Below are 27,908 nucleotides of genomic sequence, written 5' to 3' on the forward strand. Positions count from 1 at the left end.
CGTTCCGGGTTTTGTAGGCTTGCGCCAAAAGGGGCAGAGCTTGCAGCTTTAAGAAACAATTATGCCTAAAACAGGCTTATAAAGAATCTAAACAACGAAAAAAAAGATACAATGATATTAGTTAAAGGTCCAGGAATAGGAACTTGTGTGTCTTCAATAGTCTTGTGGCAGTAAGAAATACAGTTTGATTTTGCTTGTAGAAGTCAGGCTCCAAAGGCAGAAAGGAACCAGCAGAGAGTGCAGCAAAGCAGTACTTCGCCGGTACTTTGCATAGGTGCGCGCGAGGGAAGTATTAGTAGTGTAGAAAAGGGGATAGTAGTGTGGTGAAGGGAGTAGCAGTAGCATGAACAGGGGTAGTCGTAGTGTGGAGAGAGTAGTCGTGGTGTAGAGCAGGGGAATAGTAGTATAGAGATGGAAGTATGACTAGTGTACAGAAGGGAATAGTGTGGCGAGGGGGGTAGCAGTAGCGTGAACAGGGGTAGTCATTGTATGGAGAGAGTAGTCGGGGTGTAGAGCAGGTGAGTAGTATAGAGGGAAGTGTTACTAGTGTAGAGAAGCGAGTAGTAATGTGGCGAGTGGCATATTAGTAGTGTGAAGAGAGTAGTAGTGGTGTGGAGAAAGGAGAATAGAAGAGGTAGGAAGGAGGAGAAAGAAAGTAGTGGGGAGTAAGATCGGAGGGTGGAGGCGAACAGTAGAGAGAGGAACATTGGAGGGCCCGGAGGGAGAGAAGACGGCGGGTATGGTATTGTTTATTTCTATAGCGCCTATACACATGCAAGTGTTTCAAAGCGGGGGGGCGCTGTTGGCAGCCAACGGATGCAGTCGTAGTTCTCTGCTGCTCCGTCTGGGCTGCCCGTAATCCTGCAAATATCCTGTATTATCCCGAATTAACTTTGTTTAAAATATAATCCTGCAGAAGCAGTGAAGACCGACAACATCCGGACGAAGATTGGGGGAAAATCGGTGCTGCCTTGTGGCAGATATTCGGACTGACGGCTGAGGTGGCTCTATGCGGGAGGGAGGCCAGACGACGGTGCCAAAACGAACTGGGCCGGCCGCAGAAGGTTAACGGCGCCTCCCCCGACTGGGCAGCGGAGAACATAGAAGGGTTCCCACCCTCCGCAGCCCCCGCAGAGCCAAACAAGCATTAGCCAAGCGGCAGCGGCCTCGAGGAGAGGAAGGAGTACGTTGCAGGAGACTGTGCGGATACTGAGGCACCCTGCCCCAACAAAGGCGCCTGCAGCGGCGGACCCGCCGATCCACTCTGGCCCGGCCCGCCTCAAAGGGCTGCGGTTCGGCACCAATCCCCTCTGGCCCGGCCCACCTCAAGGGGCTGCGGCGCGGCACCAAAGAGGGACGGGGCACAGTCGAACGGCATCACAATTGCCTGCGGCGGACCCAGTGGCCGCCGATTCGGATCTGGCGACCCTTGGGCGCCAACCACCCGCGATCCTGCCGGGCTGCCTCGGAGGGAGCGAGGACACAGGCCGGAACTACCAGCAAGACTCCCTGGAGCCCGGGACGTGGGCCGCCATAGGCAACTCCATTCTGCCCCGGCAGAAGGCGCGTGTCCGGGCGGGGAAGCACGGGCCCCAACGGAACCAGGAGAAGCGCATTTAAGAGGCAGAGACCTCCAGGAGCAGGAGGCGCGGAGCGCCGGGGTCCGGGTGGTCGCAGGGACACCCTGCCCTACTGGGACACCTGCAGTGGCGGAGCCGCAGACCCCCTCCAATCCACCCTGCTCCTGGGGGAAGAAGCGCAACGTAAAGGTAGGACCGGGCAGTGCCCCTCCTGCCCGCTGCAGAGTCCGGGCCCGGGCACCATCTCCCCATGGCCCTGCTGGGGGTCCTCCTGGGCAGGGTGTTGGGACAGAAGGGAGGACCCAGTCAGACCCCCAATCGTCCGCAGTCATGCTGGCCGCCATTTTCTCTCGCCCCGGTGAAACACATGGGCTGAGACTGGGAAGCCCCTGCACCAGCAGATAAGAGCCTTAGGACTGACACAGCACAACACAGTGTGGTCACTGGACGGAGGAGTAGTGGGACACCCCACGGGTGACCAGTGGGCAACTGGGGCACACAAGCACACCGAAGCAGTTGGGGAGAACTGGTGCCGCAGCATAAGTAAAGGGGACACCCGGGACTCTGGAGGGGCGGTGCCCTTGACATATCACCTGCATAAACAGGGCTAGGGGAGGACTGGACCGGGAAAGACCGGGGCCCGGTGGGCCACAGTGTGGACAAGAAGGATTCCACAGTTTTAAGGAACCCACGGAAGGCATACAGGCCTGGTTACCTAAAGTAACCAAGGACATCAATAGTGACCCCGGCCTCCCCCTCCTGACATAACCACAGCAGCCGTAGAAGTTCGGGCCCGGGATAATCCCCAGGGCAAGACTCCGGTTCCCACCTCCTGGACCCGTGGGTCAGAGACAACCCCTGAATGGGGCAACACATGCTCCGCAAAACCACTGCGCAGAACAAAATGGAAAAGTACACCACGGCCATCCCGGCGAAGGTCCCTACCACCAACAACCACGGTGGGAGAGGCAATCCAACCGGCGAAACAGGCCAGGCGCTGTCCCTCAGAGACATAATGACCGCTATTGGGGAGTCAAGAACGTCCGTGGAAACGAAAATAGAAGGGCTGTCCTCAGAGGTCTCCTTCCTCCGCCAGGACCTGCGGAACCTGTCATCTCGCGTGGGGGAAACAGAACGGAGGATCTCCGACCCTGAAGATACGGCCCAGAGAACGGAGGAACTTCTGGCGCAGGTGGAGAAAAAACTCACCAATTTCGAGGTGAGAGCCATAGATAGTGAAGGCTGCTCCAGGCGGAACAACCTCTGCATCCTTGGGCTGCCTGAACGGGAGGAAGGCCCGTCCATGGAGCTCTTCCTGGAGGAATGGCTTGCAGATCTAATGGCTCCCCAAAAGATCTCAACATTTTTCTCCATTGAGAGGGTGCACAGAGTCCCCACGGGCAGGCCGGTACCCGGGGCCCACCACGAACGGTAATAGCCAAACTTATGAATGATCATGACCGCGACACAATCCTCCACATGGCACGCTCAAAGGGCCCAATCACATACAATGGGTACCGGATAGGCTTCTTCCCCGACTATACACGGGAGGGCCAAAATACCCGTAAATCCTACAACTCCATTAAGCGAAAATTGGCAGCAGTAAGCATTAAATATGCGCTCTTCTTCCCGGCCACTTTGAAGTTGTACCACAACAACACGGTCCACGCGTTTCAAAACCCGAAGGAAGCGTGGGACTGGCTCGAAAATCAGGTCTTATCCTCTCCGAGATCTAAAGACCGTGCAACAAGTGGGGAGACCGGCTCCACCACCCCGACCCGGGGGCAAACACCTATCCCAAGTATGGATAGTACGGAAGATAACTCACCCGGAGGAAATGGAAAGACATGAGAATCGCCGGGCTACAGGTGGACCCTCAATGAGCCAAGCGGTTCCAGGAGAGGGGGCTTAATGTTTTCCTTGCCCTTTCTTCCAGCCTACATAGGAAACGCCTAACTCAGGGGACACAAACACTCAACGGGCAGCCCAGGACGGTTAATCGGAGAAGCGATCTAACCCCCTGGGGAGCTCCCTGAACAAGTTCTTATGGTTCATGTTTGTGGTTTGGGTGACAGGTGCTTCCGGTTTGGGGGGGTGGGGGGGAAGTACAGGGTGGGGGGAGTTCACGGATGCTGGGCAGCGAACACCGCAAAGCAGGATGCTAAGTCAGCGGGTGTTGAAGGAGCCCGTTGCGCCAGGTTGAAAGATCCAACGTTTCAGATACTAAAGAATGTTTCAGTTCATAAAGTGCAACCTTCCGGTGGGGGTGGGATGTACGGCGGCGGGGCATCAAGGAGGGGGTGGGATGGATGCAAGATCCATATGATCCTCCTTAATGGTTGACTACATTCAGCACTTTAACGGACCGCAAATCGGTCGGTTGTCTTTGCTGACCTGGAATGTGAACGGCCTGGGCTCAAGCATTAAACAGAGGTTAATATTGCAGTACCTTAACAGACACTCCCCAGACGTGGCCTTCCTCACGGAGACCCATTTGGTGGGAACGGAATGTGGGTTTTTCAAGAGGTCCAATTATCCGCAGTCATACCAGGAGGGATTCTCAAGGGGTTCCAGGGGCGCAATGATATTTTTCCACAAGCGCATCCCCTTCTAGGTAAAAAAGGTCCGAGCTGATCCTGGCGGTCGATATGTGGTCATGCTGGGTGACCTATGGGGAGAACGGTGGGGTCTTATTGCGGCATACGCACCCCCTACACTCACAGGGGTCCTTCTCCATACTTGCAATCAATATTATGGGAGGAGAGTGTGGCCCCTGGGGGGTGGGGGGGACTTCAATGAAGTAATGGAGGTTGCCATGGATCGGTCATACAGGGGGGCCACGACCCGATTGGGCCAAACTGCACTCCACAGATTCACTGACTCCACGGGGCTATTGGATACCTGGAGGACCCTACACATGAACGAGTTGGGGTTCTCGTTCTATTCTCATGTGCATAAAACAATGTCTAGAATCGACTATATTTTTATCCCTCAGAGCTCATCCCACAGACTTATATCTGCGACCCTCCTGGCCAGGGGTACTCAGACCTTCTCCCCTACTAGTTACCCTAAAGAGCAAACAACAGAAGCCAGACACAACCTGGCGCTTGAACACATATTACCTGGGGTTCCCAGAAATAGCGGAAGGGCTGACAAATAAATCCAACGAATACTTTGAGCTCAATGAAGGCCCTGTGGATTGTCCAGTCATGATCTGGGAGGCATATAAATCCGTTTTACGGGGAGAAGCTACTTCCATGGTGACCGCCCATCGGCAGAACCACACTCGGAAGCTTACAGAGGCGGAGGGACAGGTGTCCGAACGGGAGGCACATTTCTTGGAATTAGGCACTGAGGCCTCAAAGGAGGCACTGGAAACAGCACAAGAGACCCTAAGAAATCTGGCCCTAGAAAACGCTTGGGGCGCCCACTGGTCGGTTCAGAACCAGATCTATGAATGGGGGGACACGGCGGGGAAAACACTAGCTTGGCTCGAGAGGCGAGAACAACGGAAAGGATATGTCCAAATGATCCAAATGGGGACCGGTTGACGGAGGACTCCGATATAGCGGACGCCTTTGCCAGCTACTATGAACACCTCTACTCCCCCCCCCCCCCCGGGTGGGAGCCCCGAGACTGGTCACTCGAACTTCCTAGACACAATTGTACTCCCGTGCCTCACCACGCAACAGAAGGAAGCTCTTGACCTTGAGCTAACGGAGGACGAAGTCCAATCTGCGTTCAGGCAGCGCCAAACGGGGAAAACTCCGGGATCCAACGGGTTCCTGGTGGAAACCTGGAGGCGCATTGGCGGTTCACTAATTACACACATGCACTGCATGTTCCTCCGGAGCAGAGACCTGGGCGCTCTTCCCCCAGACCTTAGGGAGTCCTGTATCGTGGTATTGCCCAAGCCGGGTCGACCCCCAGAGCAGTGTGCCTCATATAGGCCCATCTCACTGAGAAACGGGGAAGTGAAAATCCTCGCCCGGGCCCTAGCAAACAGGTTATTAGGAGTAATAGAGTCCCTGGTCCACCCCAACCAGTGCGGGTTCATGCCTAACAAGTCCACCTGCATGAATTTACAGACTCCAGTTCGCTCTGGACGGCGCCCATGAGATACTGGACCAACTAGCAGTGCTGGCGGTCGATTTTGAGAAAGCATTTGATTCGGTGGGGTGGGACACCGTGTGGGATATCTTAGAACGAATGAACTTCGGGAAGGGCTTCATCTCATGGGCCAAGCTTCAATATGAATCCCCCATAGCGAAAGTTAGGGTGAACGGTAAACAGTCTAAAGTATTTCCATTGAGGCGCGGGACTAGACAGGGCTGTCCCTTCTCTCCCCGGTTGTTCCTCCTTGCTATAGAACCACTTGCGATTAGGCTCTGTGTGGATAAAGATTGGTCAGGTTTCATCTGGCCCCAGGGGGTGGGGGGGGACCGGGTTTCACTATATGCCGACGATCTCCTCATTTACCTCAGTAAACCGATGTCCTCATGCCCTGTGGTGTCCCAAATCCTTAGGGACTACCAAGGATTCTCCGGCCTCAGGGTGAACACACAAAAAACAGTGTTCTTTCCAATTCAAGGGGGAGCGAACGCGATTCCCGACCCCTGCCAATACCCTGTCTCCAACCGCGGTTTCAAATACTTAGGTATACAAATCAGTCCCTCGCTAGAGGAATTCCTCCAACTGAATCTGCAGCCTGTTTTGGACAGGCTCGTCACAGACATTTCCCACTGGCAATCTTTACCACTGTCCCTAATGGGCAGGGCCGCATTATTCAAAATGTTATCACTCCTGAGACTACTATACGTCATACAGAATGCCCCATTGCCCATTCCCCCGGGGATCTTTACAGCAATAGACGGGCATATAAGGACTCTCCTATGAAAGGGGAAACCGCCCAGAATCGCTCTTAAGACACTGCAACGTTCAATTTGGGAGGGAGGGATAGGACCAGCGTGCATTCGCACATATTACCTAGTGGCACAGACGGGGTGGTAAACGACTGGCTACATTGAAACACCGAACTCCCCCACATTACTAGGGAACTATCGGCTATGCAACCAAGATCCCCCCTCCAGGTCCTGCACGCTCCCCGGGACGAAACAGCTAAAACCCCACACATGTCACTTCATATCCGCCGCACTTGGGAGTAAGCACATAAACACATCGGCTGGGGATCTAGACCTACACTGGCCCGACCTATATGGCACAATGCATACCTCCCCAAAATTCAAAAGATGGGGCCCCTGGGGAATTGGGACAGGCGCGGGATACACAAACTAGAACAAGTGATTCGGGGGGGGGGCGCATGGTTGAGTTCGGTACCCTAAAGGAGCGCTTTGACCTGAGGTCTGGGGATCATCTCATGTACATGCAACTCGCACACGCCATAAACGCCCAGCTTTTGGTTTTGGGAGAGGTCCGGCCTTGCTCTCCTCCAGAAACCAATGTCCTTGCGGAGCGTATCCCCTCCAGGGTTGTCTCCACGCTGTATCAGGCGCTTAACTCATTTGGCACTAAAGAAAGTACCATATTGAAAGGGAAATGGGAAAGGGACAGACAAGCTGGCGCAGGAGGAATGGGTGGAAGCTTTGATGTTGCCTCGCGAATAGGTATAGATGCGAAATTACGCCTGATCCAGCTCAGGATACTGCATCAATCCTATTACTCCTGCACCACGTTGGCTACATGGAGTGGAGCGGCCACCGAGTCCTGCCTTCGATGCAAGCATGAAAAGGGAACCTTTTTCCACACAATTTGGGAGTGTACTGTGGTACAGACTTTCTGGGAGGGCTGAACGCGCATAATCTCTGGGATGGTAGGATCCCAAGTACCGCTGCATCCAAAGTTGATACTGCTTGGCATATGGGGAGAACTGGGCCTTACCAAGTATGAAAAACTGTTCATGGCAGTAGCACTGGGGGCGGGGAAAAGGATGATCGCTGTGAATTGGGGGTCCGCTGCTGCACTGAGTCTAACTCGATGGTCTAATGTAGTTACCAGGTGCCCTTCCTTGGAGAGGCGAATTTACACAGCAAGAGGGTGCCCATGCAAGTTTCAAAGGTTTGGGGAAAATGGATGGACAATCAGTGAGACCTATTCCCTCTTATTCCTTTCCCTTCCCGTCCTCTTTTTCCCCAACTTTTTTTGTTTTTTTTCTTCTCCCCTCTCCCATCCCCCCCGACCCCCATCCCTGCTGCTCGAGGCGACCCTCCGCTCATCCACGACGTTGAGTCGATTCTAATATGACTGTATGCATAATCGCGTTAACCGCCTATTGTTTATCTCACCAGTATAATGTATGCACTTGTTAAAACTAATAAAAAGTGTTAAAAAAAAAGAAAAGTGTTTCAAAGCTCAAAGAGGGTGGGAACATGGGGAGAAAAGAAACAGTCACTCAGAGCCCTTGAAATTCGGAGACAATAATAGTCTGCACAGGAAGAGTAAGTGCCTAAAAAGTACATTGAACAGTTTGAGAGACAGCAAATAGGCCTGACAGCAATTCTGCAGTTTTAGACAGTTCAATTAAAGGGTGGCTTCAGCAAAGTGAGTATGGATCAAGCAAGTGCACGGAGGGGGAGGATGAAGTGCATCTGGTCGGTTGAGACTGGGGTAAGTGCAGAGAGAGCCACGCTCTTGGGTTAATATCTAAAGTGCATTGAAGGTGTAGGGCCCTGAGGCAAGTGCGAGGGAGGACTGGTGGGGTACAGGGGACCAGTGAGACTCTGAGGTGCACCCAGCGGCCAGTCAGCAAGCTGTAAGGGAGAGGAGGGAGAGAGGGAAAAAGCCAAGTATGAGGGATAAGAGTAGCGGGACAAAAGGTAGAGAGACGGGTAAGAGCAAGCGGGGGCTGAGAGTCACTTCAATGTGAGTGGAGGGAATGAGTGGAGGGCTCACATGCTGCAGCCCGCCCAAAATGCCACGCCACAGTCTATGGAGACTCACCTTTGGGGTGGTTTTCCTGCTAGGGAGAGGGGTAGTTGGGCGGGTAATGGTGAGAGTACCTTCAATGTGAGTGGAGGGCTCATATGCTGCAGGCCGCCCAGAATGTCACGCCAGTCTATGGAAACTCACCTTTGGGGTGGTTTTCCTGAAGGTGTCTTTCCCCTGGATCACCTCGGTTAGGATAGCTTCCTTCAGGGTACTGTACTCCTCGTCTTTCAGCTGAATGGACTCCAGGCCTCGGCCGCAGGAACGGCACTGACCGCTGCAAACAGAAGAGTGTGTGCTGTTAGCAGTGGACCACATTGAAGCCAGAGTGAGTTCCTGCATGCGAGAACTGGGCAGCCAGCTGCTTGGATTTTGACTTATTTGAATACATTGATAAAAACGCTAGATTGAAGACGGATACAATGAAGACAAATTCAGACAGCAGAAGCTGGGAGGCTGGTGATGCATTCTGTTATTAAAAGGGGGTGAGCTTTGAGACTAGTGTGGACAATGTGCGGATACAGAAAGGAGGGGCGTTCCAGTACTTGGGGGCACGTAGGGCGAGAGAAGGGGAAGAAGCAGGGGGAGGTTTATGGACAGAGAGTAGCAAAGAGCGGCAGGCAGAGATATAGAGAGGGAGTGATGGAGAAAGAGAAAGGAGAAGAACAGATGAGTTCTAGACAGAGGGAGGGGGCAGGAAGTCCAAGGAGAAGGGCAGAGCAGTAGACAATGCCAGAAAGAACAAGACTGGGCAGGAGAAGCTTAGTGGCATGGACGGGCGCGGTGCGTGCTATAGGAAGAAAGACACAGAAGGGTCGAAAGGAATACCTAGGTTGCAGGCAGAGGAAGACAAGGGAGGCAGGAAATGGAAGAATGTGGGATGGGGTGCAATGGTGGAGGAAGGGAAAAAGCAAAGCTCGGTATTGACGGTTTGAGATGGAGGAAGTGAGAGGACAAAGCGCTGCGTCATCGGCGTAGAAGTGATAGGATAGGTTGCAAGAGGATATAAGAGCAGAAGGAGGGATATTATAGAAAGCAGAGGGCAGAGTACAGAGCCTGGAGGAACACCATCAAGGAGTGGGCAGGAAGGAGAAGCATTACTAGACCACATGACTTAGTAGGAACGGTCAGAGAGATAATGATGTACTCATTTAAGAACAGAGCTGGAGAAACCAAGAGACGGGGGAGAGGAAAGCCGGACAGCGTGATCAACAATATCAAGGGTCGCAGAGAGTTCGAGAAGAATAAGAAGAGAGAAGAGCGTGGGAATAAGAAGAGAGGAGAGAGAAGAGCGTGGGAATAGGAAGAGAGGAGAGAAGAGCATGGGCATAAGAAGAGAGGAGAGAGAAGAGCGTGGGAATAAGAAGAGGAGTGAGAAGACCTTGGGTATTAGAAGAAAGAAGAGAGTGGGAATAAGAAGAGAGGAGAGCTGTCAGGGTTCCACATTATTCACACTATGTTCTTCACACTGCTAGGGGTGCAGGTAACTGCTGGCGTTTCAGGCACTTGTTCTGAAGGGGCAGAAGGGGAGGTCTGTTTAAGTATTAGGTAGGTTTAGGGAGAGAGCTTGGCCTTGGGTGGCTGTGTTGGGTTAAAATGTGTCTCATCCTTAATTTCCCCATTTCCAAGAAGCTTTTGTTTTCCCCAGGCCAAGATGGAGAACCAATGTCACAGCAGTGATTGGCTATGGTTTTGTGTTGTCAGTTGGAACACTCAGTGGGGTTCTAAACTGCTTTTCAATTTAGTTTTCTTCAGAGCAGGTCATTGCCTTGTTAGCTCTTGTAATAAAGAGTTTTAAAGTTCCCTAGAAAGTCAATTGACCCTTTGTTCAGTGATACGTTTTTGCCCAAATCTAGATTTAGGTAAAAGAAGAATTGGCCAGCTGTAGTCATCTGAGAGACAGTGGAAGCAGATCTGGAGAGACAGCAGAAGGCCAGATAAGCTAAGTGTGCCTTACAACTGTTAACGTTGAGCTATTCGAAATGCTATGCAGTCTTGAGTGAATCGTAATGAACAGCATGTTAAAAGTAAAAGACTCCATACAGGCCTATTGTTTCCTCATGGAATTGCTTGATTGTTCTTGTGGATTGGTCTGGGGCTGAGCCTTCTCAGATAGACTGGAAATGGCTTGGTTGTGAGAGTCATTGTATGGTACAACATGCTTTTGATAGATATCCTAATTTAACTGTTCATTTGATCTTTGGGTTCATTATATGCATTCTCTGATCAGTGATGCATTGTTTAGTTTGGCCATCATTAATTATTAGCGGTTTTTGCCTTCCTTTTTTTTTTGTTTGGTTTGACATGTGGGGGTCGGCTCTAGACTGGTCCACTTTTGTCATGATGTATTTATGTTTATTAGTAGAACAATGCACTGTATGTTTTCTCCAATTGCTTTCCTTGCATTGGTTGTTGAATTCTTGATAAATTGTCAAATATATGATAGATGGTTGAGTGTGGGGGAGGGTTCACTTTGTTTCTGTGAGGGGTTGCAACAAATGATTTGGATATGGGATATTACTTTGGTTCTCTAATATTTTTAGATTAGTTGTAATTAATTTTCATGTTTGATATCCTGTTGCAGATTACCTAAATTTGAAATGGTTGAGTGGTTGGGGTTGATAATGTATTTGTGCTTTTCAGCAGTTTCTAACTGTTTCTCAGGAACACAATCTAATGTTTGTGTTGGGCTTCATAATGGTGTGATGGATTGGCTGGAGCCATCATATGTGATATTCAAGGTGGCTTGTTGGGAGTTTTTGTGGGATGCTTGCTTTTGTAACATGCCTTGACCTGGTTGTCTTGGTGTTAATGAATGCTATGTGTCATGGGGATATGATTTTGTGATTGTTCTAGGAATTATATGGAACAATCGGTCTAATTGACGTGTCCGGAGATGTGTGTGTTTTCGTGTGGTGGATTTGGATTATTATAGAAGGTTCATTTCTTGGATTAGGATTGGTTGGTGGGAGGTGGCTGGGAAGGTATGGGTTGGATATGATTTTGATTTTGTGTACTTGGGTGCAGTTGGATGCGTAGTCTGTGAGTGTGTTTTATGTAGGATAAGTGTGGTAGTGATGGATAATGTGTCACAATGCAGGGGTTTCTGATTTTAAGTTTATTGATATGACTTATGGGAAAGGGAAGGGGGGTTTCCTGTTGTATTTTTGAGGTTGAAAAATTGTGGAATTTGTGGATGAATGGTTAAGAAGTTGTTAGATGATTGGTCTTACACTTTATGGTGATAGGTTATGCGGCTTTAATTTAATTATTTTGGAGTACACTTAGTTTGTTACGGCTTAAAGTAGGGTAGGATAGTTATTCATAGGTTGCAGAATTTGGCCTAGGATGCCTGGTAGGTATAGTTCTGAATAGGTATTGTTGTGTATATATTTTTACTTATTATAAGCCTGATGGTGGTTTGGCTTCTGGTACTGGTAGATGTGTGTTTTGTGTGTCTTTTGTTGTCTTTTATGTGTTTTGGGCTGGGGTTTTCTTTCTTTATCACACTTTATTCTTTTTTCTTTTTGACTTTTTCTGTTCTTAGGTTGGAGGATTTAATTTCTCTTCTGCGGATAGGTTTTGTGAGACAAGTCTGTGTCAATAGATGGGATGGTAATTATGTGAAATGCAGATGACTCTAGTGGTGAGTTATTGATCCTTTAATCTTTGTTTCATGAAATGTCAGGGGTATTGGATGTGTGTTTAAAAGAAGGAAGATTTTGGCACGGATATGGAGGAGTAAAGGTGATATTGTGTTTCTTCAGGAGACTCATTTCAATGAGAAGATTGGGGATTATTTGACTACTCGAAATTACCCACAGGCGGTATCGAACTATTATGATACTAACTCTAGGGGGGTTAGTATTTTATTTAGGAGGGGATTGTCTGTCAAGATTGAGAAAACAGTAAAAGATCAAGAAGGTCGTATTCTTCTAATTGATATTTTACATAATGGGAAGAAACTTACTGTGGGGACAGTATATGCTCCATGTGCTCCGGATATGGGTTTTTTCAGGAAGTTGGATGATCTTTTGGGGGAAATGGAGGAGAGGCGATTATTTTAGGTGGAGATTTTAACTTAGTGATAGATAGTGATGTGGACAGAAAGTCTGATTGTAGGTATAATAATGGGAAATTAAGTGCAGAATTGAAACAGTTTGCTTTAAAGTATAATCTGGTTGATATTTGGAGGGTTCATCATCTAAGAGATAGGGAATGTTCGTTTTATTCGCCGGTCCATAATTCATACTCTCGGATTGATTTTTTTTTTATTAGTGATAGAATAGTTGGTCAGGCGTTTAGTTCAATTATTGGGGAGAGGTGTATTTCTGATCATGCACTTATAGATCTGAAAATCAATTTGCATGGTTTTCATAAAAAGAATACGAGATGGAGAATGCAAGCTAATTTACTTAATGACCCTCTAATGTGGGATTGGATGAATTTATTCAAAAATACTTTGAGGAAAATAATGGATCTGCTGACATTAAGATTGTGTGGGATTGCTTTAAAGCGGTTTTACGAGGTGAATTGATTTGTAGAACTACCCATGCTAAAAAGAAAAATAAAGGATTGAAAAGTTAGAGAAGGAGATTGTGGGTTTCCAAAGGGATTGTGCACAAGTAGGGAAGTTTTGCATTAAACATAAATTGAATAAATTGGAAGAGGAGTTAAAGATGCTTTTGCATTCACAAGCAAGGAAGAGTTTATTTTATACGAAGCAGCGCTTTTGGGAATTTTTGGACAAAAATTGTAGTCTTCTGGCAAATAAACTTAATGGTCTGATGGTTGACAAGTGTACTCCACCTATTGAAAATGATAGGCGTGAGGTATTTCATAGGAGTGAAGATATATGTGAAGAGTTTAGATTGTTTTATGAAGAGTTGTATAAGGAAAACTTACATCCTACTGAAACGGACTAGCAGTCTTTTTTTGATAAAGTTCACCTTTTACGACTTAGAGATGACAAAAAATTGATTCTGGAGTCTGCGATTGATGTGGCTGAGGTTACTGCTGCAATATTGCAATTGAAAGACGGAAAATCACCAGGGCCGGATGGGATTATTTCGGAATTTTATAAAAAATGGGTTGAGCAAATTTCGTCTATTTTATGTGTCCTTTTTTATGAATTTTTGAAGTCAGGAAGGGTATGCGATTCAATGACAGATGCGATGATTACTGTCATTCCTAAACCTGATCGAGATCACAGGAAGTGCAGTAATTATAGACCAATTTCACTGTTGAATGTGGATTTCAAGATATTTACAAACATTTGGGCAAATAGGCTTATGGTTAATATGGGTGATCTAGTGGATGAGTCTCAAGTGGGTTTTATCCCGGGCAGATATGGATATGATAATATCAGGACTGTTTTAGATGTCATTGGAATACATCATAATAAAAAATTGAAAGGGATAATTGGGTTTTTTGATGCGGAGAAAGCGTGTCATCGAGTTAATTTCTCTTTGTCCAAGGGCACGAGGCAAGGGTGCCCTTTATCACCTTTTTTGTTTGATTTAGCACTTGAGCCTTTGGTGGCTTATATTAGGCAATGTGGAGAAATGAAAGGTTTGTGTGTTGGAGGTGTGGAAGTTAAGGTATTGTCTTATGCAGATGATATGCTAGTCCTGTTGTCTAATCCTGAACAATGTGCATTGGTTCTGAAACGGATGTTTGAAGAAGTGGGTGAGATTTCGGGCCATAAAATAAACTGGGATAAGAGTGAGATATTCCCGTTGTCTAATGAGTGTAGTAAGGATATTTTGAAGGTATGGAAATGCAAATGGTCCCCTGAGTATGTTAAATATCTTGGTGTGTAAATCATTGGTGATTTGAGGAAAATTATGCAATATAATATTGATAAACTAGTGGATAAAATTATATATCCAAAAAGACGATGGGAAAGACTTCATTTATCATTATGAGCAAAGATAAATGCGATAAAGATGATTTTATTACCAAAAGTGTTATATATAATCCAGTCAATTCTATTATTGATTACCAAAAAACAGATTATGCAAATTGTAAAGATTTTTCAATGTTTCTTGTGGGGGTTGGGTAAGAAGTTGCAGATCCCTAGATTGATGCTGATGCAAAGTATGGATGAAGGAGGCTTTGGATATCCTGACTTATATAAGTACTGTAAGGCGTTCCTACTCAAGAAGGGTACTTATTATTATACGAATGATGACTTTGCAGGTGCTATATGGCTACGCATGGAGAGAGGGGTTTGCAATCCGTATCGTTTAAATAGCCTTTATACCATGGGCAATATGTCGATTAATAAATTAAAGTTGAAGTCTATATTGGCAACCAGGCAAACCTTGCAGGGGTGGTTTGGAGAGAATAGCCAGTCGTATGGTTTTAGTGAAGATGCTTCTCTTTGGCACAATGAAGTTTTGCAATTAAACAATAGATGTTTGATTTGGCAAAATTGGGTTCGGAAGGGGATTTTGACAATAGGTGATATATTGGATGGTGATGATCTTTTGGCATTTGGGGACATACAGAGGAAATATGGGTTGCATGAAAGAGAAAGACAAAAATATGAAGACCTGAGCTCCCTGGTTCGTCTCAGGAAAAGAATGCTTGGCAATTCATTGGGAATCAAACACGCACTATGTCAATTGCTTACAGGACAGGAATATTCTGTGCGTACATATATGACCTTTATGCAATTGGAAGATAAACATGTTGCGGCGTCGGATAAATTGAGAATGGTGTGGTCGGATGATCTAAATATGAATTTTACGGACAGGGAATGGAAGGATATTCTTAGGGTGAGTGCCAATGTGGGTACGGATTTGAACTTGCATCTGATTAGAAAGAAGGTGGTGGGTAAGGTGTACTGGACACCAGTTAAAATGTATAAAATGGGGTTACGGACTGATAATCTATGTTGGGGATGTGGAAATGATGTTGGTACCTTTATGCATCTTCTATGGGATTGCTCTAGAGTTCGGACTTTCTGGACTGATGTGATTGATAGAATTGATTTAATTTTGGATGTAGCTTTACAGAGATCGGGTGGGAACATTATCTTATTTCTACTTTGAGGTAGGTGTAGGCGTTCTTTGAAATATAGTGGTTGGATAAATAAGGCTTTATTGGTGGCCATAAGACTGATCCTTCGAGTTTGGAAAACTAGGAAGAAGCCTACAGTTGAAGATTGGTTAGTTGATTTGCGCACCTTATCGAAATTTTGAAAAGTTCTCATTTAGAGTGAAAGACAAGGAGGAGGTGTACAATCTGTTTTGGGGTCCATTCAATGCCTTGTATGATTGACTATATAGGCTGCGGATTACTATGAGGAGCGGGTAGAAATGGTGTAGTTGGAAAAGGAAGAGGAAAGGAAAAGAGATGGGGAGGAAGAAAAGAGGGGAAGATATATATTTTTTTCTTCTCACTATTATACTTTTTGGGGGGTTTGGTTTGGTGTCTGTGTGTTGTTGGTGTTTGTGTGTATGTTCTATGTTACATGTTTTTATTGACTATTGCATTTTGCTCTTTTATTGTTTACAAAAATGAATATTTTCTTAGTATGTCGGAGGGATCATTTGATTATGCTGTTTGTTTATTGATATGTTCTTTAATCGAATAATTTTGATTTGTGTTCTCTGGTTCACTATTCCTCTCTGTATTTGATTCTTCTGTGATTTAATTTAATGACATACTAATAAAGAGATTTAAAAAATAAAAATAAAAAATAAAAAAGTTAAAGACTGTTGAGAGTAAATCCGAGAGAAGTTACAAAAGCCATATGTTGGGAAGTGCTGTGTTCAATGGAGGGAGCAGTGAGCGTGTTATCTCTGTGACAATACTTGCGTGTGTAATATATGTAATATAACTAACTGGGCGAACGGGCAAAAGTCGTCACGTAACAAGTACAAATTAACATTGTGTTACTAACGTTCGTTTCGGGCATCAGAAATTGTTTTTCTCGCTCAGGGTTTCAGCGCGTGACAAAGGTTTCAGTCCTAGTGCAAGCTAGAAAAAAGCACCCTGCGACATGGCGCGTGCGTCGTGGCCATCTTCGGAAGGACCGTTGCTTTTCAGTGCGGCCGCGGTAATTCAAGAGAAGAGTGCAACTTGTTCAAACAGAGCTATTCCTTTGAACGTTTCCCGAAGGGTTTTGGACTTCAGGTTGAAGCGTGTGAAAATCCCTGGTCGGAAATCCACAGTAAGTGGACATTAGGGAAAGACATTGCGTGTAGTCGTGTGATGTTTCCAGAGACAGTCATGCGGAATAAACAAAGTGAAGGCATAGAATGCTCTGTGAAGAAATAAAGATAACATAAAACTATCTATTCAGAGGTCAAGACAAGTGAGAGAGAGCGCAGAAGAAGACACAAGAGGTAGTCCGAAAGGTTACTGTGTTGGCTGAGCAAGTGTGACAAAGGAAAGACACTCATGGGAGTTGCACAGCCAGTCCAAAGATTTATCAAGAGCCTATAGGCAATAGAGTTTACGCTGCAAGTAAGGGAGGAGAGAGTTGTGGGCAGTGGTAGTATTTCCAATAGAGAGAGACAAGCAGAATTAACATATATATTGTAATTTCCTTTTAGGATCTCTATGAACCCGCTCATATTTGAAAAGGCAGGCATAAGACAGAAACAGTAGAAGATTCTGTGTTTATTATTTTCTCCATTCCCCTCTCCCTTTGGGTTTGCCTGTCCAATAGTTTTATTGAATCAGGATTGTTGGGCTGGCAGGCTTAGGGGGTCTGGTGGGCCATCGTCACTCCTACAGGATTCCTCAACGCAGACTTGACAAGACCAAAGAGTGTGGGAATAAGAATAGAAAGAGCGTAGGAATAAGAAGAGAGGAGAGAGAAGACCATGGGAATAAGAACAGGAGATTGAAGAGCGTGGGAATAAGAAGAGAGGAGAGAGAAGACCATGGGAATAAGAACAGGAGAGTGAAGAGCTTGGGAATAAGAAGAGAGAAGAGCTTGGGAATAAGAAGAGAGAAGAGCTTGGGAATAAAAAGAGGAGAGAGAAGAGCTTGGGGTTAAGAAGGGCCTCCCCGCAAAACAGTACATTTCATCATCACACCACATAATGTCCATGACATCTGCTCGAGGATTGACATTCATGGGACGGAGGTACCCCTATATATAATTTGGAAAAGGCCCCAAATGACATCAAAGTAATGATAAAAAAACAAAGGACTGCATGCATACCTGTTCTGAACACCAGTCAGCCGGCCTTCCCACTTTTCTCCTGGAATACTAAAGGGAAATCACGTTATTTTTTCCAAACGTTGGATATATTGAAATTCATGTTTTTTATCAAAATGTCTTACTTGATACAACAGCACAAGCAACAAAAAAGCTATTTATTTAGAAGGAAACGCCTCTGGTTTACAGAAAATGCACCGCTGTATAAAGCCGAAAATTGCCTATGCCTTGAAGCGTATTCACTGCCCCAGCAGGCCAGAAAGTGGGGATTGCAGTAAGTGGAGACGGCGCAGAGCCATGGACTGCAGGCGTGTGATCAGGCCTTTGAAGGTGGATGCTAGATGGGCAGCTGGTGCCATGATCTCTTAATCCCTACATGTATATAAACTGTTGGAACTACTTGCACTGCAGAGCATATTGTTGTACTGTGTGAATATCGACACGACCATCAAAAACAAAAAGACAGGCAGTCGGTGAACTTCATTGCTAGATAGGGAGATAGATCAAGGAACAGGGTTCTACTAAAGAATCAGTGAAAGGGCGAGGGGAGCCAAAGCGTCACTCAAAGCAGACAGTGGGCACGTGTGGGAATTAAAATATTATGCACTGAAAAGTGCGTTTAACCCAATGAAATTAGCTAAAATGACAAAAAGGCTAAAATGATTCAAGTTGCGTGAAAAAAGAACATTCTTCAAAAGGAACTTTTAGTTCCACCGGATACAAAATTACTGTATTCGCTAAAAAAGTGCTCTGCTATTTACAAATGTGAACAGGGGAATCGGTTCCCTTTATGGCAAAATAGCAAATTGTATGGATTTTCTACCCTATTCGCTATTCAAGACAGAAAATAATGTCCACCATTATGTGCTAAATAGTTAATTACAACCAAAATTCACGTTGATAAAGTCCAGAAAAGTGCACTTCCTTAGTATTATGATTCGGGAGGATTATCAATATAGAACTCTGTTTGAGTGAAAGGCGTGCTTATGCAAGCAGGACACATGCAAAGAGAAAAGGCATTTGAGAGTCGCTTATGCGAGCAGGACACATGCAGAGAGAAAAGACATTTGAGAGTCGCTTATGCGAGCAGGACACATGCAAAGAGAAAAGACATTTGAGAGTCGCTTATGCGAGCAGGGCATATGGAGCGAGAAAAGACATTTGAGAGTCGCTTATGCAAGCAGGACACATGCAGAGAGAAAAGACATTTGAGAGTCGCTTATGCGAGCAGGACACATGCAGAGAGAAAAGACATTTGATAGTCGGTTATGCGAGCAAGACACATGCAAAGAGAAAAGACATTTGAGAGTCGCTTATGCGAGCAGGACACATGCAAAGAGAAAAGACATTTGAGAGTCGCTTATGCGAGCAGGACACATGCAGAGAGAAAAGACATTTGATAGTCGCTCATGCGAGCACGACTCATGCAGAGAGAAAAGAGATTGGAGAGTCGCTTATGCGATCAGGACTCATGCAAGGAGAAAATACATTTGAGAGTCGCTTATGCGAGCAGGACACATGCAAAGAGAAAAGACATTTGAGAGTCGCTTATGCGAGCAGAACACATGCAAAGATAAAAAACATTTGAGAGTCGCTTATGCGAGCAGGACACATGCAAAGAGAAAATACATTTGAGAGTCGCTTATGCGAGCAGGACACATGCAGAGAGAAAAGACATTTGAGAGTCGCTTATGCGAGCAGGACACATGCAGAGAGAAGAGACATTTGAGAGTCGCTTATGCGAGCAGGACACATGCAAAGAGAAAAGACATTTGAGAGTCGTATATGCGAGCAGGACACATGGAGCGAGAAAAGACATTTGAGAGTTGCTTATACGAGCAGGACTCATGCAAAGAGAAAAGACATTTGAGAGTCGCTTATGCGAGCAGGACACATGCAGAGAGAAAAGACATTTGAGAGTCGCTTATGCGAGCAGGACACATGCAAAGAAAAAAGACATTTGAGAGTCGCTTATGCGAGCAGGACACATGCAGAGAGAAGAGACATTTGAGAGTCGCTTATGCGAGCAGGACACATGCAAAGAGAAAAGACATTTGAGAGTCGTATATGCGAGCAGGACACATGGAGCGAGAAAAGACATTTGAGAGTCGCTTATGCGAGCAGGACACATGCAAAGAGAAAAGACATTTGAGAGTCGCTTATGCGAGCAGGGCACATGGAGCGAGAAAAGACATTTGAGAGTTGCTTATGCAAGCAGGACACATGCAGAGAGAAAAGACATTTGAGAGTTGCTTATGCAAGCAGGACACATGCAGAGAGAAAAGACATTTGATAGTCGGTTATGCGAGCAGGACATGCAAAGAGAAAAGACATTTGATAGTCACTTATGCGAATAGGACACATGCAAAGAGAAAAGACATTTGAGAGTCGCTTATGCGAGCAGGACACATGCAAAGAGAAAAGACATTTGAGAGTCGCTTATGCGAGCAGGACTCATGCAAAGAGAAAATACATTTGCAAAGAGAAAAGACATTTGAGAGTCGCTTATGCGAGCAGGACACATGCAAAGAGAAAAGACATTTGAGAGTCGTATATGCGAGCAGGACACATGGAGCGAGAAAAGACATTTGAGAGTTGCTTATGCAAGCAGGACACATGCAGAGAGAAAAGACATTTGATAGTCGGTTATGCGAGCAGGACTGTCACGACTCGCTCCCTTCGCTCCCGTTCCCACCACTTGGGGGCATGATTTGGGGTTTATTCCCTACTGGACTTTTCCTCCGAACCTTATGCTACAGTGCTGTGATGAATGGGGAGCGCTAAATCCCTATTTTCCAAGCTACTTCCCTTCCGGATCCATTCCAGGTTTTTGGCAGCCAGCATGCTTCTTTAACCAAATGACTATGCTTCCCAGAATGCCTGGCCCACTGCTTCACCTCCACCCTTGCAGGACAAGGTTGGGTGGAGGATAGGCAACACCTGTGGCTGCAGGTGCAGCAATCAGCACACCTGAGGCGTGTGCTCGTTAAGCAGCTTTAAAAGCCTCAGTCTTACTTCAGTCCAGCGCTGGTCATCGTTTGCAGTGTTCCTGTTGTGACTAGTCCCTTGTTCCTTGCCTTTGTACCTAGTTCCTGTTTTCTTGTTCCTCCGCCCTGAATCTCGGATTCATGCGCCAATTGATTTCTGCTCCCTTGATTCCCTTTTTGTCTTCCTCTGTTTGCAGGCAGCATTTCTCAGTGCTTTCCCCTTTTAGATGCAGCCCAGTTTGTCTGTGTTCTATATTTCTTTGACACTGTCCTTTGCTGCTGTAAACCCGTATGCCTTAGCCTTCCTCTTAGATTAGCTTCCTGTCTTTTCCTTGGAGGGGTAGGGAGAAGTTTGCATTGGTTATTTCGTTTTTCCCTGCTCCTGATCCTTACATTCTATTGGGATCCATTCCATGTTTTCCATTGCACTTCTGCATTTATTTCCCATTTGATTATTAGGTGTGGTGTGCTGTTGTAGCTAGCTCCTGTGTGAATGCTTATGTTTTCCTCACTAATTTGTAATCACTATTCCAATTTAGGTATTTAGTTTTCCTCCCATTGCTGTTATAGCCTTTCTGGGTCCCAGTTTCATCAACAGGATTCGTGGGCTAGCTGACATTCAAGAGGTTTATCTCGTCCTCGTGAGTACTGTTCTTTAGTTCCCTTATTTAATACCATCAAGAGTGTTAGTTCACAGATCCTGTCATTGCTTGCCCTCCACGTGGGTTTAGCGCTGTCAGTACCTATAACAGCAATTGGGGGTAAGGCGCTTGCCGACTTTCCTCGCGGTCAGGTGCTTACCCCACATCCCTTTTCATATATTGGTTTTGTTGTCACACTCTATTTGCACTCCTGGGTTCTAGCATACATGAGTCGTTGTTCCTGTGTGCACGTAGTTTAATTCGAAGCTATTCACTGTGTGATTTAGTGCACATTTCCCTTGCCATATTCGCTGCCTTTGTACTCGCCTGACTAATCCTGACAAGGAAATGCAAAGAGAAAAGACTTTTGATAGTCACTTATGCGAATAGGACACATGCAAAGAGAAAAGATATTTGAGAGTCGCTTATGCGAGCAGGACACATGCAAAGAGAAAAGACATTTGAGAGTCGCTTATGCGAGCAGGACTCATGCAAAGAGAAAATACATTTGCAAAGAGAAAAGACATTTGAGAGTCGCTTATGCGAGCAGAACACGTGCAAAGAGAAAAGACATTTGAGAGTCGATTATGTGAGCAGGACACATGCAAATAGAAAAGACATTTGAGAGTCGCTAATGCGAGCAGGACACATGCAGAGAGAAAAGACATTTGAGAGTCGCTTATGCGAGCAGGACACATGCAAAGAGAAAAGACATTTGAGAGTCGCTTATGCGAGCAGGCCTCATGCAGAGAGAAAAGACATTTGATTGTCGCTTATGCGAGCAGGACACATGCAGAGAGAAAAGACATCTGGTAGTCTGTTAGGCAAGCAGGACACATGCAAAGAGAAAAGACATTTGAGAGTCGCTTATGCGAGCAGGCCTCATGCAGAGAGAAAAGACATTTGATTGTCGCTTATGCGAGCAGGACACATGCAAAGAGAAAAGACATTTGAGAGTCGCTTATGCGAGCAGGACACATGCAAAGAGAAAAGACATTTGAGAGTCGCTTATGCGAGCAGGACTCATGCAAAGAGAAAAGACATTCGAGAGTCGCTTATGCGAGTAGGACTCATGCAAAGAGAAAAGACATTCGAGAGTCGCTTATGCGAGCAGGACTCATGCAAAAAGAAAAGACATTTGAGAGTCGCTTATGCGAGCAGGACACATGCAAAGAAAAAAGACATTTGAGAGTCGCTTATGCGAGCAGGACCCATGCAGAGAGAAAAGAGATTGGAGAGTCGGTTATGCGAGCAGGACCCATGCAGAGAGAAAAGACATTTGATAGTCAGTTATGCGAGCAGGACACATGCAGAAAGAAAAGACATTTGGGGTTGCTTATGCGAGCAGGACACATGCAGACAGAAAAGACATTTGAGGGTTGGTTATGCGAGCAGGACACATGCAGAAAGAAAAGACATTTGAGAGTCGCTTATGCGAGCAGAACACATGCAACGAGAAAAGACATATGAGAGTTGCTTGTGCGAGCAGGACACATGCAGAGAGAAAAGACATTTGAGGATCGGTTATGCGAGCAGGACACATGCAGAGAGAAAAGACATTTGAGAGTCGCTTATGGGAGCAGGACACATGCAACGAGAAAAGACATTTGAGAGTCGCTTTTGTGAGCAAGACACATGCAGAGAGAAAAGACATTTGAGAGTCGCTTTTGTGAGCAGGACACATGCAACGAGAAAAGACATTTGAGAGTCGCTTTTGTGAGCAGGACACATGCAGAGAGAAAAGAAAGACTTTTGAGAGTCGCTTATGCGAGCAGGACACATGCAGAGAGAAAAGACATTTGAGAGTCGCTTATGCGAGCAGGATACATGCAACGAGAAAAGACATTTGAAAGTCGCTTATGCAAGCAGGACACATGCAGAGAGAAAAGACATTTGAGAGTCGCTTATGCGAGCAGGACACATGCAACGAGAAAAGACATCGGAGAGTCGCTTATGCGAGCAGGACTCATGCAGAGAGAAAAGACATCGGAGAGTCGCTTATGCGAGCAGGACTCATGCAGAGAGAAAAGACATCGGAGAATCGCTTATGCGAGTAGGACACATGCAGAGAGAAAAGACATTTGAGAGTCGCTTATGCGAGCAGGATACATGCAACGAGAAAAGACATTTGAAAGTCGCTTATGCAAGCAGGACACATGCAGAGAGAAAAGACATTTGAGAGTCGCTTATGTGAGCAGGACACATGCAACGAGAAAAGACATCGGAGAGTCGCTTATGCGAGCAGGACACATGCAACGAGAAAAGACATCGGAGAGTCGCTTATGCGAGCAGGACTCATGCAACGAGAAAAAGACATCGGAGAGTTGCTTTTGCGAGCAGGACTCATGCAGAGAGAAAAGACATTGGAGAGTCGCTTATGCGAGCAGGACACATGCAGAGAGAAAAGACATTTGATAGTCGGTTATGCAATACCTCCGTTAACAACTGGGATGAAATCCTCGTCTGAATTGGGCTGAGGGAGATGCTCTCTGAAGTCTCATCCCTGGCTCTGGTGGGTATTAGGCCTGCGACTGCTGCAAAGGGCATGGCCTCCAACCTTCTGTGGAGAATGTGCACAGCACGGTGGAGGAGCCAGGGGCAGTATTGGTGCCCAGAGGGAGAACGTGATTAAGGTGTCATACCCTCTGATCCACGAAAGATTCGAACAACGAGGCCATCACCCCAGGTATCTGCTCGCAGTATGGGTGGAGGACAGCAACCCTTGTGAACAGGGGGAGAACCCACGAGCAGACAGCTGGCGAGTGCAGAGAGAGGGATAGAGAGAACTCCACAGAAGCCCCACTCCCAACCACGAGAGAGGGCGGATCATGTAAGAATAAACCGACCAGAGAATTGGGGGAAGGGCAGGAGAGTTTTATGGGCATACATCCGAATCCAGGGTGAGAGGAAGAATTTAAGTCGAGTCCAAAGAGTAAAGCCGGAGATCCAAGGCCGGAGTAAGGGGCCCAAAGAACCTTGGCAAGGAAAGGTACTCTCTTACAGCCCTGCATACATACCAGAAAGGGGCGTCCTAACTCCTTAAGCAAACCGAGAAAACGTGTGTTGGGTGACAAGGCTGCGTGTTGGGACGGCAAATCCAATTTCGAGAGTGAACTTGGGCAAAGCTGCTGCATGCCGGGATAGTGAGTCGAACTCCCATAGAAAACATTCTGCTGAGTGTAACCATTCCAAGCTGGTAAACTTGGCAATGTGGGACCCATTGAACACTTGAGACAACGAAATATGGTTCAGCGCCTTTATCTGACAAACTCAGCCGATTGCTGTTTGGAGAAATGTGGATTTATAAGTCCCCCTGGGTTTCCCTGGTCCGGTCAGCTGAATGACCTCAGCCCGTCCTTTTGGGACCCCAATTTCTCATGAGGTGCAGGGTTGGCTGAACATCTGAAAGATCTAGCGGTGTCTGCTAGAACTCAAAAATGGACAGCTTTATTCATGGTGTCGGATGAGAACTAGATATGTGTGAGGGTCTATCTAAAAGGACACATTGCACTGGTATACACAATCAGGCTCAGGGTGATGGCACCCGTCACACTTCTTGACAGTGGCACGTGGGTCAACCTTCAAGGCTTCAGGGGCTGAAGTGGTCTCTGCCAGTTCCTGGAATCTAGGCTTCAGCGGGCTGCCAGGTTTCTCTCTGGGGCTCAGAGTTGCCCCCCCAGGTCCTCAACCACGGTCTGTTTTTTCCCTAGGGTGTGGCTCCCTCGAGGGTTCTTGTTCTCCCACTTGAACAGGCTCTCTCTCAAGGTCTGTTTTTTCCATACGTTGTGGCTCTCTCGAGAGTTCTTGTTCTCCCACTTGATCAGGCTCTCTCCCATGGCCTGGTTCTCGCCCGAGTTGGTGTCCCTTTCAGTACCCCCACTTTGCAAGGTAAAAGTGTCATTCTCACCATATGAGGATTGTGTTGCCCTGTCTCCAGGCCCTTGGCCCCCGTAGCGCTTCTCATCTCTCCTAATCACTCCCTTGGCTTCACAGCTCTATCGTGCATGCCTGACCTACTGATTCCAGACTCAGGAAACAGAGCCTCGTTTATGCTGCCTGTGCCAGGTGTTTGGCAGGGTTAGCCAAGTGATTTTCTGTCAGGGCTTGATTAGGAGTGAGGCTTTGTAGTACAGAACTCAGGGGAGAGGGTAGGTTGGTGGCCATTTTGAAGTCAGGCCATCTGGTTTTGTGCTTATTTGGTAATCAGCCTGTTTCCCTGCTTTGTTGGTGTGCTCGATTATTGCAGATAATGGTATGGTATGGTATTGTTTATTTATAAAGCGCCTAGACAGAGGCAAGTGTTTCAAAGCACTCAAGGTAAAGGACTCTAAGCCTAGTGAATTTCAAATACCTGAGGTCTGCTTGGACTGGGAACCAAAAATGGCACTGGAAATGGTTTTCAAAGTGACCCCATATTGTACCTCAACTCATTTTCAGTGCTGCCAATGATCTTTGTCTCTAAAGAGTCAAGCTTCCTACTGCACCTCCTCAGAGGTACTCAGCCTTTCCTCTCCTTCCCCCAGAAGCTCACGGTTTCCCAAGCTCTGGTTCTCTCTAGGTTGGACTAATGTAACAGCATCTTTCTAAATCTACCTGCCTCTACTCTCTGCCCTTTACTACTAATCCAGAACAGGACTGCGAGACTTGTCCTTCACCGCAAGCCCTGGGATCGTATCTCTCCAGCTCTGAAATCTCTCCATTGGCTCCCAGTGTATGCAAGGAATGAATTCAAAAACCTCTGCATTGTCCATAAGGATTTCTGGGGCCTTTGGTCCAAAATACCTTCAGCTATCCCTCCGCAAATACCTCCCCTCTCGAGCTCTTCACTCCTCTACCTCTAACTCCCTCAGGTTCAGTCGTTTTCAAAGAAACAAGCTGGGGGTAGATCTCCGTCTTTGGCTGGGGCCTCCCTCAAGAACAGCCTCCCTGCCACTCTGGTTCCGGAAGCACCTCAAGACCTTCCTCTTTGCTTCTGCGTTCACTCCCCCTCTACCCTGCTGGTCTGTTCTCTCTTGGCACTGTGCACCTGGCCACCCCCTGTCCTCTGGACCCAGGTACCTACTCACCCTGCAACCCTCCCGCACCGCCTCCGGGTCACCCCTTGCACTGGAGTCTGTATCTGTACCCATACAGTCCCCCCTTTTTCTTCCTGTACTTATCAGACCTACCCTGTCTGCTGCCTTTCCAGCACTTGCCACTTGCTGGCTGCACTACCACTGTCTGTTGCCTTTATTATTTATTTATTATTAATTATCCGTTTCTCCTTTTCTCCGCACTTTCCACTTCTCCCCTCTTCCATGCACTTTTCCCCTCCCCCCTCTCCCATGCACTTGCACGTTCTCAATGTTACTGGGCCTAGTAAGATTGTTGTTTTGTTCTCCCCTGTTCCCCTCCCTTGCCTTGTCGTGCTCTGAAACACTTGAGTACTAGCGCGAGAGCGGGATAGAAATAAAATAACATTATCAATACCTTGTGAGAAATCGCAACCCTTTCAGATGGGTTTGTGAGGCTTCTCCCACAAGAAAAATTGAGAAATAGAATAGATAACCATCTCCAGAGTTCGCGCTAGGCCAGTCCACCCCTGCCTGCTCGCTTCCCTATCCCCTGGGGATTTTTAGGTGGTATTTCCAGGGTGGTTTAAAGGGCCCAATCAGTGTTCTGTATACACAAGCAGTGCTGCTGAATGGCGAGGGTCAGGGTTTCCCACAGTGGTGTTCTGAGTCGGGCGAGGCAGTATTACTGTGGGAGGGAAGAACCAGGGTGCGTTTCCTTCCCCTCTGAAAATGATTCAGCGCTCCTTCCCTTCCATATCTGTGGAGCAGGGCCATTTATTCCTTGTAAAGTATAAGAGGGAGCTTGGGTCAGATACTGCGAGTGTGCAGAGAAGGCGCCCCCTAAAGGATAAGAAGACCACAATGTCAACTCGGGTATCACGGACAGTAATCAATTCCAAACCGGGGGGGGGGGGGGGGGAGGGGTACGGGGGGCAGATAAATACAATCTATAGAATTAATTCTTCTGTGCAATCTAAGTCACAATAACGACTGATATAGTGGGCCAGGAAAGTCGATGCCCTCTGTTGTGCAAGAATCCTCAGTAACGCTTATTAGAAATATAAAAATATAAAAGTGTTTGCCATGTGATTGATAGTGAATTCATTACACTTTTAAATCATACAAAATGCATTTCCTGTCACAACACCCTCGTGAAATCAAAAAACCCATCAGCTCACATACATTCACAAGACAGTCCAGTGTGTTTGGTATCCTTCATTAATTCAGTGTCTGCATATATGAACTAAGGGCTAGATAATTCAACAAAATACTAAAGGGCCAACTAGTTTCGGTGCATGCCCATAAATACGGCCACCTTCATCAGGGTCACAAAGACACCTGTACCTAAAAGGTAAACAATAGGAGAAAAGATGGAGTATGCCACACACGGCAGGTTCCATTAATCACCACGAGAAAAGTGTAAAGAAAGAATAAGACCAACTAAGAACACAACAGATGGGGGGACAGGGTCTTGGCCAGTCCTGTCTTGGGTCTGTCTTTGGCAACGGGGTTCTGGACCATAT

The 27,908-nt window shown here is 46.7% G+C and overlaps 1 protein-coding gene across 1 annotated transcript in view; it reads right to left on the minus strand.

Moving 5' to 3' along the window:
- PRORP (protein only RNase P catalytic subunit) overlaps nucleotides 1-27,908 on the minus strand; it is a 206,862-nt gene that overhangs the window by 175,918 nt on the left and 3,036 nt on the right. The window contains exons 2-3 of the mRNA XM_069638445.1: nucleotides 17,707-17,754; nucleotides 8,667-8,799 (exon numbers count right to left, since the gene is read on the minus strand). Coding sequence (XP_069494546.1) covers nucleotides 8,667-8,799; nucleotides 17,707-17,754 — 181 coding nt within the window. The remainder of the gene's footprint in view (nucleotides 1-8,666; nucleotides 8,800-17,706; nucleotides 17,755-27,908) is intronic.

This window comes from Ambystoma mexicanum, chromosome 14, assembly GCF_040938575.1.
Source record: "Ambystoma mexicanum isolate Mex_15411 chromosome 14, UKY_AmexF1_1, whole genome shotgun sequence".
Lineage (NCBI taxonomy): Eukaryota > Metazoa > Chordata > Amphibia > Caudata > Ambystomatidae > Ambystoma > Ambystoma mexicanum.